The sequence below is a fragment of the Myotis yumanensis genome, unplaced genomic scaffold (genome assembly GCF_028538775.1).
Source record: "Myotis yumanensis isolate MYYU_CA2020_CCGP unplaced genomic scaffold, mMyoYum1.0.hap1 SCAF_9, whole genome shotgun sequence".
Taxonomy (NCBI): domain Eukaryota; kingdom Metazoa; phylum Chordata; class Mammalia; order Chiroptera; family Vespertilionidae; genus Myotis; species Myotis yumanensis.
In genome coordinates, this window is record NW_027223760.1 from 4,647,439 (window position 1) to 4,669,866 (window position 22,428).

Genomic DNA, 22,428 nt, shown 5'->3' on the forward strand with positions numbered 1-22,428 from the left:
GAGGAGGAGGAGGAGGAAATGAGGGTTCCAAGGAAGGAAGAGCCAATGCCAAGAGAGACCAGGGGAGAGAGTGTGGATGGGGCTGGGAGGACACGACCAACTGAGAAGGAAAAGGGCCGGTGTGAATGGCCCTGAGCCTCGGTGCCCCGCAGCGGAGTGCGCCCCCTGCCGGCCTGGCCCGCTGCCCAAGGGGGCACCGAGGTGCTGTCTCGTCTGCCCCTCTGGGCTTGCTTTTGGAGCTGCCAGGTCTTTCGCCCCAGGGGCTGGGACACCGGGAGACTGGCTTGGGTCGGACAGAGGGCAGCAGCCTGAGCCAGGGTTGGCTGGGGGCAGGGGCACTTTGGTCTGAGCCTGTCCCTCACGGTGCGCCCTCCTTGCCTGCCGCCCCGCGCCCAGTCCACACCCGGCCGATTGGGCTAGGTCGGGGCGGACTGGGTGGAAGGAGGGGCACTGGCCCAACAGCTGCAGCCGTCTTCTCGTTGGCCGCAAACTTTCACAAAGCGGTGTGTCCGGACTCATCAATCTCCATTAATAATAGTTGGTTGGGCCGCGGGGGGCGGGCGGGTCGGGCCGCTGGGAACAGGCTCTGCTGAGGGAGCGGGCGGGCTCCGCAGCGGGCGGAGGGAGGAAGTGAAGCGTAATTTGAAGAAGATGGATGAGTCCGGAGGGCGACACCCCCAGCCCGCCCGCCCGCTCGCCCGCCCCCTCCCTCCTTATGAGAGAGAGGGAACGCGGCACGGGAGCCACACTGCGCTGAGCCCGAGCCTCGCGCCACCTCGGCCCGGGAGCCAGGAGCCAGCTCTGCGTGTCCGCTCGGGCGCCCGAGCCGCGGGGCGCACGGCGGTGCCCAGAGGGGACTCCCCGGGGCGGCCACAGCTCCCAGCGCCATGCAGAGAGCTGGAGGCGGAAGCGCCCCCGGGGGCAGCGGCGGGGGCAGTGGTGGGGGCCCGGGCACTGCCTTCTCCATTGACTCCCTGATCGGGCCACCGCCGCCACGCTCTGGCCACTTGCTCTACACCGGCTACCCCATGTTCATGCCCTACCGGCCCCTCGTGCTGCCGCAGGCGCTGGCCCCTACGCCGCTCCCCACCGGCCTCCCACCCCTCGCCCCGCTAGCCTCCTTTGCCGGCCGCCTTACCAACACCTTCTGCGCCGGGCTGGGGCAGGCTGTGCCCTCGATGGTGGCGCTGACCACCGCGCTGCCCAGCTTTGCAGAACCGCCAGACGCCTTCTACGGGCCCCCAGATCTCGCTGCTGCTGCTGCTGCTGCTGCCGCCGCCGCCCGAAACAACCCTGAGCCCGGCGGCCGACGCCCAGAGGGTGGACTGGAAGCCGAAGAACTGCTGCCGGCCCGGGAGAAAGTGGCAGAGCCCCCACCGCCCCTGCCTCCGCACTTCTCAGAGACTTTCCCAAGTCTGCCGGGTAAGTGCTGGGGCTGACCAGGGAGCCGGCGGGAGGCTCCTTACCCGGAAATCCCAACAGCAGGCTACTCAGACTGGGCACTTGCCTGGAGCCCTGGAATCCCAGACCCCCCAAATGGCAGGTTCTGGGAACCACCTCCCGTTCCCTTCACACAGAGCACTTCTAAATCCTAGAATCGCAGCCCTGCTCTGTCTCCAAAGTGCCCGAAGCCTCGCCAAAGACTTCCAAATTAGTGTCTTTCCTTTCTGCATTCTAGTCCTCAAGCCTTGGCTCTGCTGCATCTTCTTTTCCGAATCCCTTCATTTTCCTCAGATGCTGGGAATAGAGAAGCTGCAAGTGTGGGATTCCTGAGAACAGCAGCAAGACCCCAGGGTGAGGGTACACTGGAGCAGCTGTCAGTTAAGAGGGGGGCACTTCTGGCTTCTGAGAAGGTTGTATTGACCCCAAATGGGCTCTGTGGATGCAGGGGCAAAGGGAGGGTCTTAAAGTGGTGGTGACCATGTTGATGACCCATCTTCATCTTAGTAGAAGAGGTCACTTCTGAATTGGCATATTTAGAGCTAAGCCGTAATAACTGAGTAGTGGCCCTAAGGAAACCTTAGCTAGCAGGGGGCTTAGCACCTGCTGGACCAGGGCTCACTGGGATGCCAAGAGAGAGGCTGGGCTGGGCTTGGTTGGGTGCAGCCCAAAAGCCTGGAGTCAAGAATTCACCTAAGATTCTGGAACTAGGAGATTCAGCTAAGCTAATGCAGGAACACTGGGTCCTCCATGGGAAGAAGATGCCCTCTAAGTAGAGACAGGGTGTATTAAACTGAACCCTGTTTAGAATAGATCTATTTAGAGAGCTCCTGACTTCCTATTTATTGATCCTTCACCCTTAGTAGCCGAAAAAGCTCCTCCCCATCCAGAGACAGATCCGGGTGTGCTGACATCCAAAGCTTATACAGTTTGGTGGGCCCTGTTTAAGAAAAATAAGGGCCAAATGTAAGTGCAAGATTCCTGAATCTTAAACTTCTGTAGCATCAGGATGGATCTGCCTTTGCTTAACCGTTCATCTCAACCAGCTTAGTAGTGACCCGTGGAGGCATGGGGGCTGATTCTAGTGAAGACCAGGAGGAGATGCAATAATTTTTTGTCCTTTGCCAGGAGAAGGCAATTCCTGATAATAGGTTTCTGGGCCCTTTCTTGAAATGGACCTTTGGAGGCAATAGGAGCAGAAGAAGAACCAGACACACCTAGGGAAGAGATAAGCTGTGGGGGAGGAGAAAGGAAGACACCTCAGTGCAGGAGAACTGAAGGGGAATATGCCCAAACCATGGAAAAACAAGCAGCTTGTCCTACTCTCTCAGGTTTCCCTCAGTTCTGATATTGAACCATTTGTAAAATGGGTGCTCTTTTCTGACGCAGATAGAATATTGGCTGTAAAACCAGACACTGAGAGAGAGAGAAAGGAATAAGCAGAGGAAAAGAACAGAAGAGAAATATTGAGAAAGGAAGAATAAGGGAATGTAACAACAAATGAGCTTTACACCCAGATTATCCAAAGAGAGAATATTAGAAAGGAGAGAGCTGTCTATTGGAAGAGAGATGTACAAGGGATTTTTAGCAGGGCTAGATGAAAAAGGAGCACTATCTGGATCAGAAGTGTGTGGATCAGAAAGAGTTCTGTCTTGAGAGGACTGGATGAGAGCTAAATATACAGGTAGGAAACGCGAAAGTTTCAACACTAGGAGTAATTTTTTAAAAGATTTTTCAGTACTAGAAGTAATGGGAAACTAGAATTTATATAAAGAGAATGATGAAGGAAAGATCATCATCTGAGGAAAATGTTGGAAGCAAAAAAAGAAACTTACTCTTAGAGTAAAGATAAGAAATTTCTTTGCTAAGAATGATGTGAGGGGCCTGGCTGGTTTTGCTCAGTGGATAGAGCATGGGCCCACGGACTGAAGGGTCCAGGGTTCAATCCCAGTTGGGGCTCATACAGGAGGCAACCAATTGATGTGTCTCTCACATCAATGTTTCTCTCTCTCTCTCTCTCTTCCTCCTCCACCCTTCCACTCTCTCTCAAAATCAATAGGAAAATATCCTCAGGTGAGGATTAAAAAAAAATGAGGGGAAGAGTCCTTACAGAGGAAAAATTTTGAGAAGTGCTGGAGTGAAGGTAATCATTCATATTGGGAAGAGATACACAGAAAGGGTCTACAGGGGGGTTTCTGGGGCACAGCAGTAAGGAAAGATTTCAGAATAAGCATTCCAAGAAGATAATGAGTAAGAGATCTTATCTGTGACTGCTACTTCTTACCACTTCCAGTACAAACTTTCCCAACTCTCCTCACCATGCCATTCATACCCATCTGCCCAGTCTTGATTCCCCCCTAAAATAGTTGGGACAAGAAAAGGCAACTCCAGAAATGTTGGACATAAAATCAGTTTAAGGAGTGATGATGACACATGGCCCATTGCAAAAGTGGTAGGAAAATAAATGCACCATTTTGAGAATTGTATTTGAGTATTTTGTGTGAAATAAGAGAGTTCTCTGCTTAAATAATGGGATTGAAACCTCAAAATTAGAAGAATTTGGAGAAAGAATTCTATCTTTAAAATGACAGAGGAGTTGTTTCTGTCCTAGTATGAATAGGAGATATTGGTCTGAAATTATTAATTTACATTAGTTTAGTGTTTTACAATTACTAGCCCTTTTAAATGAAATTATAGTGAAGATAGGCCAATTTAGCGAATGATGAGTGAATTATAAGGACATTTTTTTTAAAAAATTGCTGAGAGTTGAAACAGATACCACCCTACAAGAATTGATGAGGAAGAAACTTTATTATGATTTGATTGCATGGGTAGAAGCTATATTGTAGGCACAAAGAAATACTGTGTACAGAAATAATGAGGTAGAAAAGGTATTGATAACGGCAGATTGAAAATAATTTTAAGTTTGGAGTATGGGAAGCAGTGAATGTAATTGGAGAAGGTGTGATACAAGAAGAGAATTTTTAATTAGTAGGGAAGATTTAAAAGTATGAATCAGTAGAAAAGTCCAGAGTAGTGCTGTCTAGCAAGCCATTTATGTAATTAAAAAATTTTATTAGCCATGTTAGAAAGGATAAAGAAATAGGTGACATTAACTTTAATATTTTATTTAACCCAATATATTCAAAGTATTATTTCAGCATTAATCAGTGTTCAATTAGATGTTTTATATTCCCTTTTCATATTAAGTCTTAGAAATCCAGTGTGTATTTTACACTTCCAGTCCATCTCAATTCAGACTAGCCATGTTTCTAGTGGTCAGTCTCCTCATGTGACCAGTGGTGACCATATTCAACATAACAGATCTAGAGAATCGTAAGAACAGTCATATGAACATGATGGGGGAAAAGGAGCTTTGAATTTCAGTGAATAGTGAAGTCCTCCATGTTAGGAACAATGGAGCAAAGAGAGCGGTAAGCTCCAAATGGCAGGAAAAAGGAGAATTCTGCCTTGAATGGGATGGGCAGAGATGATCTTGTGTGTGAAGGTGTGTGTGAGCTAAAGCTGAGAGAAATCTAAGCTAACTTGAAGATGTGGTACAAATACACATCCCAGAGATTACAAGTGAGGAGGATGCTATGTGCTGGGGGAATGAAGAAAAAGAGCTGTCTGGAGAAATGCAGAAGAAAACTTTAAATTGGGGGTGTCTAGAGCAATGCTTCCTTCAGGGAAAAAAAGAATTAGATTATCTGAAACAAATATTTAAGAAGTGAGGGATGGTAGATAACCCACATATAATTTTTGTATAGATGGTAAAAATATAGTAAGAGATTGATAGCAAAGATTAGTTGAGTATGGTAAGGAAAAGGAAACATTTGTAGTTGAGATGATATAGAGAAGAGAATGTGATGGGACAAACCTGAGAGAAGGCAATGTAGTGAACATTATGTTTTAAAATTAAACAGAAAAAGATTTGCTAATTTCTGAATAGAGATTGTCAATAATAATGGAAATCATGCCAGAAGACCAGGAAACTTCTAAGAGCATGATACTGTATTTGAGTGCTGATTGCTGTAAGCCAAGCACCTGATTGTAGCTAGACTATGTTACATGACCATCAGTTAATTTCCTTTTTAAAACTATATATTTTTTATTGATTTCAGAGAGGAAGGGAGAGGGAGAGAAAGAGAGAAACATCAATGAGAGGGAATCATTGATTAGCTCCTCCTTCACGCCCCACACTGGGGATCGAGCCCACAACCCAGGCATGTACGGTAATTGAACTGTGACCTCCTGGTTCATAGGTCAATGCTCAACCACTGTGCCACACCAGCCAGGCCAGATTCAAAGTCTTATAATTTCTCCAAGCTTCAGTTTCCTCATTGATAGCATAAAAGTTTTGGTTCATACCCTGGCCGGTGTGGCTAAGTGGTTTGAGCATCAGCCTGAGCACCGAAGAGTCACAGGTTCAAGTCCTGGTCAAGGGCACATACCTGGGTTGCAGGTTCGATTCCCAGCCCCGGCCTGGACAAGTGCAAGAGGCACCCAATCAATGTTTCTCTCTCTCTCTCTCTCTCTCTCTCTCTCTCTTTCTCTCCCACTTCTCTCTCTCTCTCTCCCCCTTTCTCCCTTCCATTCTCTCTAAAAATCAATGGAAAATATATCCTCAGGTGAGGATTAATCCCCCCCAAAAAAGTTTTGGTTCAGGTGATTTTTAAAAAAATATTTTTATTGATTTCAGAGAGGAAGGGAGAGGGAGAGAAAGAAACATCAATGAGAGAGAATCATTGATTGGCTGCCTCCTGCACACCCCTTACTGGGGATTGAGCCTGAAACCCAGGCATGTGCCCTTGACAGGAATTGAACTTGGGACCCTTCAGTCTGCAGGCCAATGCTCTATCCACTGAGCCAAACCAGCTAGGGCTCAGATGATTTTTAATATTCCTTTCAATTCCATAGAATAAAGCTTCTCTTTAAAGCCTCCATGTTTACAGTATGGTTCTTAATATGGACTTCATGCACCTCTTGTGAGGGGATCTGTTAATTATGGATGGGGGGGAAATTACATTGTTATTTTTATTAACTTGTAACTAAATTTGGTGCTTCCTTTAATTATAAATGTAGGCCAGAAACCATAGTAGTTTCAACAATACCTGAGATTTTTGTCACCGGTAGAAATCATAGATATTTTTCATAGAAATTTACAGTCTTTGAAGGCATCTTTTTGTTTAATAAATTAATAAAGAAATTTGATTAGTCAGGCCGGTGTTGCTCAGTGGTTGAGCATTGACTTATGAACCAGGATGTCATGGTTCCATTCCTGGTCAGAGTACATGTCCGGGTTGCAGTCTCAGTACCAAGTAGGGGCCTGCAGGAGGCAGACAATCAATGATTCTCTCTCATCTATCTTAAACACCTAAAAGCATTATTCTGAGGAGTTTATAGGCTTTATCAGACTGCCAAGGAATTCATGGCACAAAAAAGGTTAAGAATCCCTAGCTGAGACAGAGATCTCAAAAATGACAAGAGGAAAATTTTATTAGGGTTGGAATGGGATACTGGGATACCTTATACATGGTAAAGGTAAACCTTGGGAGGGATGGAAGACAGGAGAGATCTCTGCAGTGGTATATGTAAATAGGGATATAGCCTATATAATAAATGCCTAATATGCTAAGTGTCTGGTCTTCCAGTCGTCCATTCAACCAATCAAAGTGTAATCTACACTAATAAAAGAGAAACATGGTAATTGGCGTACGACCGCTACCCTTCCCATTGGCTAATCAGCGTATCCTTATGCAAATTAACTGTCAGCCAAGATGGCGGCCGGCAGCCATGCACTGAAGCGAGCAGGGAGGCTTGCTTCCTCCAGGAACTGCAGACTCCAACGTTCCCCGCCTCACTTTCCGGCCTCTCAACTGCAACTCTAAGCAACTATTACTATGTTGCAAATAAGAAGCTAAACAAAACCAGCTTTCAGTCAGCCCCGGACCGCAACATTGTATCCATGTTTTCAGCAGCGAGGCCTCAGAGCTAAAGCTGGCCCAGAATAAAAAAAAAAAAAAGAAAACAAGGAGCGGTTGGAAGCTTTTAGTCAACTGCCAGCGGGAAAACAGTCCTCAGCCCCTCAGCCAGCCTGGCCAGGCACCCCAGTGGGGACCCCCACCCTGATCCAGGACACCCTTCAGGGCAAACCAGCCAGCCCCCACCCATGCACTAGGCCTCTATCCTATATAGTAAAAGGGTAATATGCCTCCCGGCACTGGGATCAGCGAAGCAGCGAGGCTCCCGGCACCGGGATCAGCATGACGGGGGCAGCGCCCAAACCTCCTGATCAGCCCTGCTCTGTGCCTGATAGGGGGGAGCTCCCCAATCCCCCGATTGCCCTGCGGCTCTGTGTGTGACAGGGTGCAGCGCACCAACCCCCTGATCGGCCCTGCTCTGTGTGTGACAGGGGAAGGCGCCCCAACCCCCCGCCCCCACGGGCCCTGCTCTGTGTGTGACAGGGTAGAGCCATAACCACTCCATCGGCCCTGCCCCGAGTGTGACAGTGGTGGCGCCCCAACCCCCTTATTGGCCCTGCTCTGTGGGTAATAGAGGGTGGCGCCCCAATCCCCCTCCACAGGCCTTGCTCTGTGTGTAACAGGGTAGAGCCATAACCTCCCCATTGGCCCTGCCCTGAGTGTGACAGGGTGCAGCGCCCCAACCCCCTGATGGGCCCTGCTCTGTGTGTGACAGGGGGTGGCGCCGCAACCTCCCCATTGACCCTGCCTTGAGTGTAACAGGGGGCGGTGCCCCAACCCCCCAATCAGTCTACCCTGAGCGTGACTGAGGGTGGCATCGCAACCTCCTGATCCGCCCTGCTCTGTGCATGACGGGGCGGCGCCCCAACTCCCCAATCGGCCCTGCTCTGAGCCTGACCAGGGGCTGCACCTAGGGATTGGGCCTGCCCTCTGCCACCCGGGAGCAGGCCTAAGCCAGCAGGTCGTTATCTCCCGAGGGGTCCCAGACTGCGAGAGGGCACAGGCTGGGCTGGGGGACCCCCCTCCCTCCGAGTTTACAAATTTTTGTGCACCGGGCCTCTAGTATGCTAATAATATGCTAAGGCCACTCAACTGCTCGCTATGATGTGCACTGACCACCAGGGGGCAGACGCTCTGACTGGTAGGTTAGCTTGCTGCTGGGGTCCAACTGATCTGGACTCAGCAAGTCGGGCTGGACATGCCCTGGAGCCCTCCCGCAGTCCCTCCCCAGCTAGCCAACCTCCTACGTCCCTTCCCGGCCCTGATTGTGCACTGGTGGGGTCCCTCGGCCTGGCCTGTGCCCTCTCACAATCCAGGACCCCTCAGGGGATGTTGGAGAGCCGGTTTCAGCCTTATCCCACAGGCCAGGCTGAGGGAACCCACTGGTGCACAAATTCGTGCACTACTAGGGTCCCTAGCAGCTGCCAGCTGGTGCCTCCCTTCCCCCAGCCAGCTACCCCCTGTATGAACTCCTGGAAGAACTCTGGTCAAGGGACAATTTGCATACTATGCTTTTATTATATAGAATTAGGAGGATAATTCTTAGAGTCATGGGCAAGAATAGTCTATACAGGGAATAATGGGAAAGAGGCAGTAGTTGGATATGTTTTTATTGAATTTTTAGAGAAAGAGCGAGAGAAACATTGATGTGAGAGAGAAACATTGATATGTTGCCTCTCGTGTACACCTGACCAGGGATTGAACCCACAACCTAGGTGTGTGTCCTGACTGGGAAGCCAACCTGAAACCTTTTGGTATATGGGATGACGCTCCAACTGAGTCACCCAACCAGGACAAATATTTAATTGGAAATAAGGATGAATATAGTATGAGCAGTGCTTTGCATCGAGAGTAATGTTAGGAAGCTAGGGAAGTATTTTGCCTTGGAAGTAACAGGGAAAGGATCTTTGTGGTGAAACTGATTGGGAATTAGGAAATAGAAATGTGAGAAGTAATGGAGTAGATGTACAAAAAAGAGAGACACTTAAATAGAGATGATGAGAGTTTGGTGGAAGAGAACTTTTAGCTAAGGGAGTGGGGAGGTGCCCCATGTTGAGGCCGGAAAGAAGGCCCATATCCGAACCAATTGAAAGGACAGAGCTCTGTATGCAGGTGGTAGTACCACAGCTGCAGTGGTCACGATGGGTACGAAAGAGATCTGGATTAAGAGTGGCAAAGAAGTTGGGATGTTTTATTGGAAATATGGTCAACCTGGGAGAAAGTTATCAGCTTAGAGTAATGTGGGAAAAATATTGATGTACTAATTAGGAGAAAGAATGACAGAGACAAGAGATGCTTGAATTTAGTGTGATAGAAGAATGACCTGCACAGGCTGAAATAAATTGTAGTAAGAAGCGACAAGATTGTACTACAAGTAATTTCCTTCCTCTCATGGAAGAGAAAGGAATAATCTCCAAGTGATGAAATGAAAAATCTGTATCAGAATCAGGAAGACTGCAGGGCAGAGACCAGGGTTCTGAGGAAAAGGCACTTTGTGAAACATGAGTACAGGAGAAACAGGACAATACTTTGGAACTGGGGATAATAGTAGATGGACTTCTTGACTGTGATTCCTGGGAAATGGTATTATAATAGAACAGAGAATATGGAACTGTGTTGGGAGCAATGGGAAGAGAAGTGATGCAAAGGTGTACTGGAGGGAGAGAGGAGGAGAAAATTATCTTGAGAGTGAAGGTCAGAAGCACTGAGTGCTGGGCTGGATGATAACTATTCTATAAGTTATAGCTAGATATTAGAAGTATGTAAGAACGTGTTCTTGGCCAAAACACACCACTCTGTGTCTTAGCTCCCTCATCAGTAAAATTAGGGTTTGAATTAGGTGATCTGTAAGCTCTACAATTCTGTTTTATCTGTAAGGATATCTTAATGAGTTGTTTCCTTAAAAAAAAAAAAAAAAAGGTCATCCTGAGCAAAAAAATTGGGTGAAATTCTATACTTCTCAATGCTGAGTTGTCGTGGTAGCTGATGAGGAAGAGCAGGCTGGGATATGTATGTCTTGAGGTAAAATCAGGACTGGGCTTTAGGATAGAAAAGGCATTGTCATCTGGGGTTGGGAAGGTGTTAACTGAGCTGTGGCTGTGTACAGCCTTCAGATTAAATGAGATGGAGAAACATGTGATAAAGGTGGGAGTTGATCTTATCCAGGCCAAAAAGATTGGGGATCAATTGTGACTGACTTTATCTGGTGGGCAAAAGAGCAGTGCCCACCAGAGAGTGAGAAAAAAAAAGTTACGTTGTGGAATCAGTTCCTGGCTTTCTATATTATGTTTCCAATTGGTACAATATTTATCATTGGGTGACATTAGGAATCAGTCTCTTCACTCAGTGTTGAAGAGATGTGGTGTGGTGCAGAGGAAGGAGTACCGGAGTACCTTTGGATACAGATCTTGGTACCACCCTTTCTTTGTGACCTAAAGCAAAAAACTAACCTCTGCAGTCTCAGTTTCCTCACCAGTAAAATTAGTGCAATAATACTTACCTCATAGAATTAAGGACTGAACAAGGAGATATTTGTCCAGCATCCTAACATAATAAGTGTGCAAAAAATTATCAGTATTGTCCTTGTTCTGGAAATGGATGGGGCGCTTTCCTGGGAATTAAGTTGGGAAAGACATCTTCTCTAGGAATTGTTTAGGATAGATAATACTCTCTATACTGATAGGGACAAATATTTCTGGGAGTGATGATAGAAGTAGCACTGTATTCTGAGAACTATTCATATGGGGAATGCTAGGAGAGAACATTGTATGAATCTAATAGAAGTAGATTTTGTCTCTTGTCTTTCCTTCCTTCTTTTTTTTAAAATTTAAATTTTTATTGAATTTATAAAAATGGTGACATTGATTAATAAAATTATATAGGTTCCAGGTGTACAATTTTATAATACACTAGAGGCCTGGTGCATGAAATTCATGCACTGGAGCTGTCCCTCAGCCCTGCCTGTGCCCTCTCGCAGTCTGGAAGCCCTTGGGGGACATCCTTAGCACTGCTGTGGAGGTGGGAGAGGCTCCCCCTACCGCCACTGCGCTCGCCAGCCGTGAGCCCGGCTTCTGGCTGAGCAGTGCTCCACCTGTGGGAGTGCACTGACCACCAGGGGGCAGCTCCTGCATTGAGCGTGTGCCCCCTTGCATATTAGCCTTTTATTATATAAGATCATTCTGTATATTGTATTGTGTTTTACCACCCTAAGTCATGTATCTTTCCATCACAATTTATCCCCCCTTTACCCTCTTCTGCCTTCCCCCACCCCCTTTCCTTCTGTACTGTTGTCTGTATCTATAAGGGTTTTTTTTTTTGCTTAACCCTTCATCTTTTTTACTCAGACTCTCAACACCCCTCCCTTCTGATGGCTGTCAGTCTGTTCTCTGTATCTAATGTCTGTTTCTATTTTATTTGTTAGTTTACTTGTTCATTAGATTTCACACGTAAGTGAAATCATATGGTATTTGTCTTTCTCTAATTGGCTTATTTCGCTTAGCATAATGCTCTCCAGGTCCATCCATGCTGTCTCAAAGCATAAGAGATCCTTTTTACAGCTGCATAGTATTCCATGGTGTAAATGTACCAGAGCTTTTTTTATCCACTCATCAACTGATGGGTACTTGGGCTGCTTCCAAATCTTAGCTATTGTGAATTGTGCTGCTATGAACATAGGGATGCATATATTCTTTCGAATTAGTGTTTTGCGTTTCTTCAGATATATTCCCCAAAGTGGAATTTCTGGGTCTTTTTCTCCCTCCTTTTGGTTTCCATGTCTCACATTTTGGCATCTCCTCTAGATCCCAAGGCTGCTGAAAGCCCTTCTGCTGTGTCCCCCTGGCACCTATTCTTCCTTTCTCTCCATTAAAAACAAAAACAAAAAACAAACAAATAAAAACATCTCCTTTTTTTCTTCATCCAAATTCCTTTTCTCTCATATGTCTGATTTCAACTGGATGTTAGGAGCAAAGCCAATGAATTAAAATTAATTCATACTCAAATGGATTAATGAGATTTTTAAAAATCCAAATGAATTTCAAACTGGTGGAATTTTAGGGGGTGGTATTATAAATGATTTCAGGTAATGTGGGAAAATGATTATTATTATCATTTTTAATCCTCACCCAAGGACATTTTTCTATTGCTTTGGTGAGAGATGGGGAGAGAGAAAAACATTGATGTGAGAGAGACACATCAATTGGTTGACTCCTGAACTTCCCCCCTGACCAGACAGGGGGCCGAACCTGCAGTCCAGGTACATGCCCTTGACCGGGAATTGAACCCTCAACCCTTCCGTTTGAGGCCGGCACTGAGTTGTAAACTAACCACTGAGCACACCGGCCAGGGTGAAAAATTATTTTTGATGGGAAGTTATGGGAGTGAGGTGGAGATGCTTACTTTCCCTGGGGCGGGGCGGGGGGGCTGGAATAAGCTAGTTACAGCATTGTATGTAGTCAGAACTCTTTGAGTTGCTAGTGACAGCAGCTCAACTCTAAGCTAAAATGGGCAGTTATTGATTCACATGACTTTGAAGTACAAGAATGCAAATAGTGCTATTATTTTCTTCTTGTTCTCAACTTGTCTCCTTTCTCTGTTTTCACCTCATTCTCTCCATATGAGAGGCAGGAGGAGGAGTGTGGCACAAGCATAAGCTGATCTAAATTTTATAATCCTATTTTGGGACCCCATTGGGTTCTAGCACATATCAAATCCTAGGATGGTTGATTAAGTAGCTTGAATCAGGTCCCCAGGGAGATGGGATGTTAGGATTGGTCAGATTTAGGTCCCATGCCTACATTTCACTAAGGTGGAGGGATGTGATTGACAGCCCCACTGTACTGGATAATAGGTGAAAAGCAGTGCCCAAAGGAAGGGGTGCTGTGAGTGAACAAAGGGGGAAGGGATGCTGGGCAGACCAAAACAAACCCCAAACAGATACCTATCTTGACCAGAAAAAAAGAAAAAAACCGACCTTTAACTCCCTTTCTTTATTAGGGAGGAAAGCCTTCTCCCTGGCTAGATAAGGAGTCCTAGGGAGTGATAGAAGAGATACCCAGAGTGAGGCCTGAAGAGAGTTCTGTAATGAGGAAGGTAGAGAGAAATGAAGATAGTAGAAAATTTCTATTCCTCAACAAGGCTGATTCTTGTACAAGAAAGAGCTGTCCTTGAGGGATGAGGGAGACAGTTGTAAACTAGGAGCTAGAGAAAATTTATATTAAAACGAAGCTGTTTCCAGAGTTTGACAACATTATTTTTAAATGAGAAAGTACATTTCTAAATAAAAGGAATGTTGACTGGATGGATTATATCATCAAACCAATAATGACAGAAAAAAAAATATGAGAAAGATCTGATGGGAATTTTGTTTTGGGAAATGAGAAAAATATCCTGTTAAAGGACAATATTAGGCTAGAGCTCTGCAGTGATAAGTGAAAGGGATGAGGTCTAACCTAAAACTAGATTTGATAGGAAGGTTATTTATCTGATGAGACATCTAGGGAAAGGACTTTTACTTCAGGTGGGAGGGGAGAAAAGATGTTTTACTGCAAAGAATAAAAGAGCATTGACTAAAGGTGTAGGAGACTAAGGTTTAGACATGGCTCTGTCCCTAGCTATGTGACTTAAGAAAAACATTTTAGCCCTGGCTGGTTTGGCTCAGTGGATAGAGCGTCGGCCTGCGGACTGAAGGGTCCCAGGTTTGGTGTTTTTTTTAAAATATATTTTATTGATTTTTTACAGAGAGGAAGGGAGAGAGAGAGTTAGAAATACCAATGAGAGAGAAACATCGATTAGCTGCCTCCTGCACATCTCCTCCTGGGGATGTGCCCACAACCCAGGTACATGCCCTTGACCGGAATCGAACCTGGGACCCTTCAGTCTGCAGGCCGACGCTCTATCCACTGAGCCAAACCGGTTTCGGCAAGGGTCCCAGGTTTGATTCCGGTCAAGGGCATGTACTTTGATTGCGGGCACATCCCCAGTGGGGAGTGTGCAGGAGGCAGCTGATCAATGTTTCTCTCTCATAGATGTTTCTAACTCTCTATCCCTCTCCCTTCCTCTCTATAAAAAATCAACAAAATATATTTTTTTTTAAAAAAAGAAAAACATTTTAATCTTTCTGAAACTCAGTGTTTTCACCTGAAAATAAGGTTACCAACCTCTCATTACTATTAATAATAGGTTTTACTCCACTTCAGTGAGTTGCTTGAAGATAAAATAATACATGTGAAAGTGTTTTGGAAAGCTAGGTGTTCTTGGCACTGGCACCATTAGTATGCCATGAGAGGAGCTCTGAGCTTGAAGTGGTGGGGACATTGTCCTGAAGTTGTCATGAAGGTGGGAGGGACTCTGGATGGTCGAGATGCAGAGAAAACTCATGTCAAATCTGGAGCCAAGAATGCTGAAGAGCCCTGGGAAAAGGAGAGAGAGGGAGGGAGGGAGGGAGGAAGGGAGAGAGAGAAAGAGAGAGAGAGAGAGAGAGAGAGAGAGAGAGAGAGAGAGAGAACCTAAATTATAGAGAGGAGTAATAGCATAATGGGGGACATGAAATGGATGGGTTACTGAAAAACAAATTGAAAGTAAGCTAGTTGCTCCCTAGCCAGTTTGGCTCAGTGGATAGTGTCGGCCTGTGGACTGAAAGGTCCTGGGTTCGATTCCAGTTCGATTCTGTACCTGGTCAGGGCATGTGCAGGAGGCAACCAATCAATTGTGTTTCTTTCATATCAACATTCATAGCTCTGTCTATCCCTCTCTTCCACTGTCTCTAAAAATCAATGGAAAGCCCTAACCCTTTTGGGTCAGTGGATGGAGCGTCGAACTGCGGACTCAAGGGTCCCAGGTTCAATTCCGGTCAAGGGCATGTACCTTGATTGCGGGCACATACCCAGTAGGGAGTGTACAGGAGGCAGCTGATCGATGTTTCTCCCTTATCGATGTTTCTCTCCCTTCCTCTCTGTAAAAAATCAATAAAATATATTTTAAAAACTCAATGGGAAAATATCTTCTGGTGAGGATTAAAAATAAATAAATAAACAAATAAAGTGGTAACTGTGATGGCAATAAATGGGTATATTGGGGCGGGGCGGGGAGAAAGTAAGCTAGTTGCTATAAACAATTGGAGTAAGTACTGTCTTTGAAAAGAACAGAGCAATAATTCTATACTGGGCTTGATGATGAGATGAGGATTTAGAAATGAGAGTGGTAGCAAACACCCCTTTTATGAGGTATGACCTGCGTTTCTTCTCACCTCTTGACAACACCTTCCTCCATTGGTTCTGTATTCAGGAAACTGAGTAGTTGACCTGATCAGTAGGATCAGGAAACTGTGTCCTGAGAGTGGCTGGGAAGTGTGAGGGTAGTTCATCTTTGAAGTATAGGGAAGAGAAGTCAGAATTGAGTGATTGGGGGAGAGACTTCTCTTCAGTGGGTAGTAAAGACTATTGATTTTATATAAGCTAGGACAGCAGGTGGATGAGGGATGGCACAGGGGCCCTGTGAGTTCCTGTGGCTGGAATCTAAAATGGTTCTCCACTCCCTGGGCAGTTTTCTGTGCCACAACCCAGGCCACCATCCTTGGTAACCACAGCTGTGGGATTCCCCTCTAGATGGCGAGAGCCAGTGCTATTAGTTCTTTCTACTGGAAAATACCTACCATGGGTTCTTTGGTCCTTGATTTCTTCTCCAGCCTGACTGGAACATTACCAAGATGGGGCTTCTCTGTCTCTGGAGCTGCTTCCCTTCCTCTTGGAAGGAAGGCCCCAGGCAAGTGAATCCCTGCAGCCTGAACACTACTCCCTGGAGTGGGATTAATGCCCTGGCATGGACTCTACAACTAATTGTGGTTCAAAACTTGTGATTTCTGGTTCTTAGTGTAATAGCACCCACAAGGAGAGTTCACATGAACTCTGGATATATCCTAATAACCAATCTGCCCCACATTATTCCTCCTGAACAGACACCAAGCTTTTTTCACAGACTTGAGACTTACCCATAGGGAACAAGTTTAAAATGCAAATACTCTTCTATTACCAGTAATAACATTTTCATGCACAAAGGACAGAATCTTTCTTTCTGTTTGGCTTACCTACCTAGCTCAGGCAAATTGTTTCCAATTTAAAGTTTTCCTTTTGGTGGAAATTGTTGTCATCAGGATCTTTATTTCCCATGTAAAATTTCAATGTGGTCTTGTTTTGTTGATCAAGGTTTTTTGTTCATATCAACCAGTTATAGCACCTGCAGTTAGAATTTTACTTTTATGGACATTAAACCTAACAAGTCCAATTATTCTAAATCAAATTTTGCAAATGGAAATTTTATCAAAAATTTTTGCTTTTGTTTTTAGTCAGCACATTTTTCTATTGCAATTTTCATTTTATTTGATTTGAATATGTTACCATTAATATTTATTATAAATTGGATAAAAGGAAATAGTTTGTATTTATTTCTTAGTTAACTCATGAGAAAATAATAAGCTGTTTCACGATTGACACATTGCAAAGGATTGGGTTAATGTATTGTTCCTTCAATTCTTCTGAATATGTCTCTATCACTTTGGGTATTACATTCTAATGTGCTCCACTGTTGGTGGAGCAAAGGGAAATTGGCAGGGCTAAAATGTTTTGCTTTGCTCCAAATGCATCAATGTTTAGGTAAAGAAGGTAGGGGTGTATGTGCGTTTTTAAAGCTTTTTGCTATTTTCTTTCTTCCTTCTCTAAACTTTTTAGCTCTTTTAGTTTCTCTGATTCATCACTTAATTCTTCTACCCTCCTTCTCTCATGACCCACTCCTTTCTGCCAACTTTTCTTCTCTCACCCACTCCTTCTCAGTCTTACTGTCTAAGACTCTTGTTTAGCTGTATTTCCCCCTCTCGGTTCCTTTCTTTTTTACCCCACCTCCATCTCCTTCTAAGAGTTGCTTATCAGAGCCTTCAATGTCATGATTATAAAGACTCAGAGAGAAACTCCTGCCCCTGCCTCTCAGCATCCCACTGGGATCAAGTAACCAAGAGAGGTTGTGAATCTGGGGTTCTTGTCTGGCTTTAAAAGCAGCACTGAGGGTGGCCCACTTATGGGGGCTTGATTTTATGGAATCTGTCTGAAGACAGAGGGATGGATGATGTGATCTCAGGAGGGCCCTGCCAGATCAAGGAACCTGGGAGCCTCATCTCAATCATCATCCATTTAGATTTATTGGACACCCCTTGGGTACTCAGAACTGTGCTAAATGATTTCATCTTTCAAGCCCTTTTAGCAGCTGTTTAAAATATTGTAATCCAGTATCTGCCTTTTTAGCAGCTGTTTAAAATGTTATAATATTGGGCAGAGTTTTTATAAGCTTTTGGGTGGTTTTTGTTATTATTTACGACAAATCATGTTTTAAAAATTAGAAGTTAAAAGATTTAGTAATAATGTTGGAGATTGTCCTTCATTTCTTTTAGCAGACAATCCTATAGGTTACTACTCCATATGGATTCCTCTCCAGCTACTGTGAGATCTGAGGGCATGCTGAGCAGTGGGTAGGATAATATTCATGGAGAAGATGCCTTATGTGCACTAGAACTGGGTTGGATTGGAGCTGTGGAGAATATCTTAGGAGAGACATGGGAAAGGAAGGACAGAGGGCAAGAGAGCAAGCTTGGGAACAGTTCTCTTATTTAGTCAATAAATATTTATTGAGTGCTTACTCTCTGCAGGTTATTTTCTAGATACTGAAGGTATAACAGTGAAAAAATATATTAACAATGTCTACCTTCATGGGGTTTATATTCTAATAAGAGGAGAGAACCAACAAAATAAATGAAGTTGGTGATTTGTACTATAGCAACAAATAAAGCACAGGTAGGGAGTATTGGGAGTCTTAATTTTAAAAGGGTGATAAAGTAAAAACCTAAGGAGACAGGATATGAGCCAGTGCAAAACTCTAGGTGAGAGTATGTATGAATTCCAGAGAGAAGAACCTGGATAGGGGGAGAAGGCAGGGCAGAGAAACCAGTTTAGAGAAAATGTCAATGAACCAGGGGAGAGATGATGGTGACCTAGACTAGCTGGATACAGAGGTGGTGGTGAGAAGAGGTCAGGGTTTGTATTTTAAAGGCAGCAACACGACCAGGACTTGCTGGTGGATTGGACAGGGTTTGGTTTGAACAACAGTGAGGATGGAGTTACCATTAACTGAAATGGCAAAGATGTAGGTGCATGTGGGGAAGAACTAGCATGGAAGAAAGATCACAAGTTCCATTTGGGACTGTTAAGTTTGCGTTCTGGAAGTGGAAAGTGGAAGATGTGTGAGGAAGCCCTTAGTGCTGGGGTGGGGAACTTTTTTTTTCTGCCAAGAGCCTTTGGATATTTGTAGCATAATTTGTGGGCCATTTGGATATTTCTATCATCATTCTTGGGCCATACAAAATTATCAACTTAAAAACTAGTCTGCTATATTTGGTCATTTAATTAACTTACTCCTAATGCCTGGCAGGGCCAGACGAAATGATTTTGTTGGTGTTATATAGCACACAGGCTGGACATTCCCCAGCCACCCCTGTCTTAGTGAAATGAAGGAAGAAACCAAGGATGTGAATCTTACAGTAAATAAAATGGATTTGGCTAGGGATAAGGGAGAAAGTGTGGGGTGCTAAGAGGTGAGTATCATGAGGAGCACCTTATAGTATGTGAAGTTGGGTGCTCATGAAGTGTGGCCAGCCGTTAGGGAGAGAATGAGGACCACTTGCTGGTGAAAAGCAATGAATAGTCACATAGGAAGGCTGGATAAGCCTCAGCTGGGGTGTGCCACATAGGTTTTGAGAAGGTTAGATAAAAAATGAAGTACTACAGGGAGAAAAGGTGCTGGCCTGGGGGATAAAAATACCCTTGAGACTGGCTGGCATGGCTCAGTGGATTGAGCATCGTCCCATGAACCAAGAGATTGCTGGTTCGATTCCCAGTGAGGACACATGCCCAGGATGTGGGCTGGATCCCTAGTGGGGAGTGTGCAGGAGGCATCCGACTGATGTCTCTCTGTCATGTTTTGCTATCATTGATGTTTCCATCTTCTCTCCCTCTCCCTTCCTCTCTCTCTAAAAAATCAATAAAAACATTTTTAAAGATACCCTTGAGGTATGAAGAAGCTAATTGAGGTGGAAGTGGGTGATCTGGATATGGTCGAGAATTTTGGCCTCTAAGGATAATGTCAGTGTGGCTCGTAAGGAAAAGGAACAGGCGTAGATTGCATCAGTGAGAGGAAAGGGACAACTCTGGGATGGGGAAGGGATTGAAATTTACTGGGCTGCTACTAGAGGCCCTGAGAAGTTCTGCTGGCTTGAAGGCAGATGGGGAGGGGTTAGAGGAGAGCAGCAGGTAACCTCTGAGTGCTGAGAGGTGTTCTAGCCATGTGTACATGGGCACACTTCTTTTCCATATAAGGCACTTCATTCCCTGAAGTTATTTTACTTTGGGTTGTATTCACAACCTTGGAGTGTGCTTATGAGTGTACATGTGACATGTGGGTATAGATACATGTGCTCCCAATTTGTGAAGTGCTCCCCACTTTTACACACTAAACTCTATTGGTAAGGAGCTGTTTACAGATTATTCATTTTTCTCCTCTCTTTCCTATTTGTTGGTTTTCTTGTGATTTTTTTGTTGTTTCACTGCTTATTGGTCCTTTGGGCAGAAAACAAGGGATTTTGTAAAACTCAAACATTGAAAACATTTACAATGCATTATTTGCATTATAAGAATAAAAATGTCAGTGGATAGAATAAAATCAATGGTTCAATTACATTTTAGAATTATATATGGGTTAAAATGTTTATGTGGCTGTGATTACAAATAATCAGTAATCTACTAAATGAATCAAAATTTCATTTTCACCATCTATATTTTCCCTTGCTGCATTTTTATTTCTTCCCATATTCCTTCCATGTTCCCAGCTGACATCAAGCTCAGGGTCCTCAGGATTCTGAACTTAAGCAGAAAGCAGCTGTTTGTGCTGCTCAGCAACCTTAACTGGGAAAGAGGGAAGGTGGGAAAGCGATGACATCATTTTTTAAACAAGGAGAAGGAATGAAAGGGACTTAGGAGACTAAGTAATTGGAAGAAAAGTCTGGTCACTGATAAGGCATGTGGCTGGGAGGGTTCCCCATTGTGGGCTGGATGGTCTGATTAAGGTGAACTGGGAAGGAGTGCAGTAAGGAAAACTCCTGATTCCCAGGTCCTTGTGTTACATTTCTATGACCTAGATTTTGGGAATAGAGTGAGGATGGGGAATCACATGACCCTGAAATTCCCATCTGGAAATGAGATTCTAGATTTAAGGAAGAGGGAAGACAGAAGAGAAGTCAACACATAGCTCTTCCACTGGGTCTGGTTAGAATTCCTAGAATAACAAAGGCTGATAGCCCCCATCCTGCAAAAGTAAGTTCTCCTATATTGTTCATTCCTGCCACAGCAACTGGAAGGATCCTAAGCCAGGTCCCCTACTACTTCACTCTGGGGCCTGAGGCTGCGTGGTCTGGGTTTAGAGAAAGCTGGGAAGGTAGAGGGTAGGCAGAACTGAGGTAGGGTGTGGGAATGTGGAGGAGACACAGTCCTGGGAATGGTGTTCCTTTGATAGACACTTGTTGCCTGCCCCACTTTGCTTTAGTGAAATCTGTGCTGGTTAATACCTTTCTTCCTATTTCTTTGTCTTCCCTGAACTTCTTCCATCCCCATCTCATCCCCTCTACATCTGTATCTCTTCCTGCTGTCGTTCTGGCCATGCCTGGTCATGGTTTCATGTGCCTCTTCCAACCTGTCTCTTTTCCTACCTTCTCCCTTCCTGTCCATTGGTTTTCACTCCCCACAGAGGGGAAGGTGTACAGCTCAGATGAGGAGAAGCTGGAGGCACCAGCAAGAGACCCAGCAGGCAGCGAACAGGAGGAAGAGGGCTCGGGCGGTGACAGTGAGGACGACGGTTTCCTGGACAGTTCTGCAGGGGGCCCGGGGGTTCTCCTGGCACCTAAACCGAAGCTAAAGGGAAGCCTGGGGACTGGAGCTGAGGAGGCAGCCCCAGTGGCATCAGGAGTCACGGCTCCTGGGGGCAAAAGCCGGAGGCGCCGCACAGCATTTACCAGTGAGCAGCTTTTGGAATTGGAGAAGGAGTTTCATTGCAAGAAATACCTGAGCTTGACAGAGCGTTCCCAGATCGCCCATGCCCTCAAGCTAAGTGAGGTGCAGGTCAAGATCTGGTTTCAGAATCGGAGAGCCAAGTGGAAGCGCATCAAAGCTGGCAATGTCAGCAGCCGTTCTGGAGAGCCCGTAAGAAACCCCAAGATTGTTGTGCCCATACCTGTGCATGTCAACAGGTTCGCTGTGCGGAGCCAGCACCAACAAATGGAACAGGGGGCCCGGCCCTGAATGGGGCTCTTGAGGACTTCAGAAGGCAAAGCATTCGTTTCCTGGTCTTGCTTAGAGACTGGGTTAGGGCTCTGTGGACCAGGGGGCTACCACTATGATTCTGCCCTAGCAGGGGGCTCAGTTGGCAACTCACTTAGCTCTAGGTATGCTCTCCTGGCAATCCGAGATATGTTGTTCCTGAGCCTATTCCAGAGACCCTCAGGACTGGGGCTTCAGGATTGAAGGGGCTTGGGTTCTCATTGCCCAGAAGCTTTTGGGACTGAGGTGGACTCCTGGGGAGGTGTTGGGTTCTAAAATGCCTAGGGCCTGAAAGTTTCCTGGAATCACTTCTGATGGGTGGGGAAGAATCCAGGGTAATGGCCAGCCAAGCTGATCACAACTCCTTATTTATTTTGTGTAAAGTTTGTATATGTGGATCTATCTGCCTCTGTCTGTCTGCACTGAGAGGGCTTGGGAAAGTTATGTTTCTTCGATCCTCAACCAGAATTTAGTTCCATCTTACTGCCTCGGAGTGGTTACCGTCTTGCCTATCTATAATACAAGGACATGAAGAGGAACTAAATGGAACCGTCACTAGCCTCCTTAGAAACTCAACACACACCATCTCTTCTCATGTA

At 45.3% G+C, this 22,428-nt stretch overlaps 1 protein-coding gene across 1 annotated transcript; it reads left to right on the plus strand.

The window, feature by feature from the left end:
* The first annotated feature begins 887 nt into the window (after positions 1–887).
* On the plus strand, positions 888–21,811 carry GBX1 (gastrulation brain homeobox 1). The gene is made up of 3 exons (XM_070424939.1): positions 888–1,422; positions 8,383–8,385; positions 21,261–21,811. Exons 1-3 carry the CDS (start codon positions 888–890, stop codon positions 21,809–21,811), a joined length of 1,089 nt encoding a protein of 362 aa, XP_070281040.1.
* Positions 21,812–22,428: the final 617 nt, after the last annotated feature.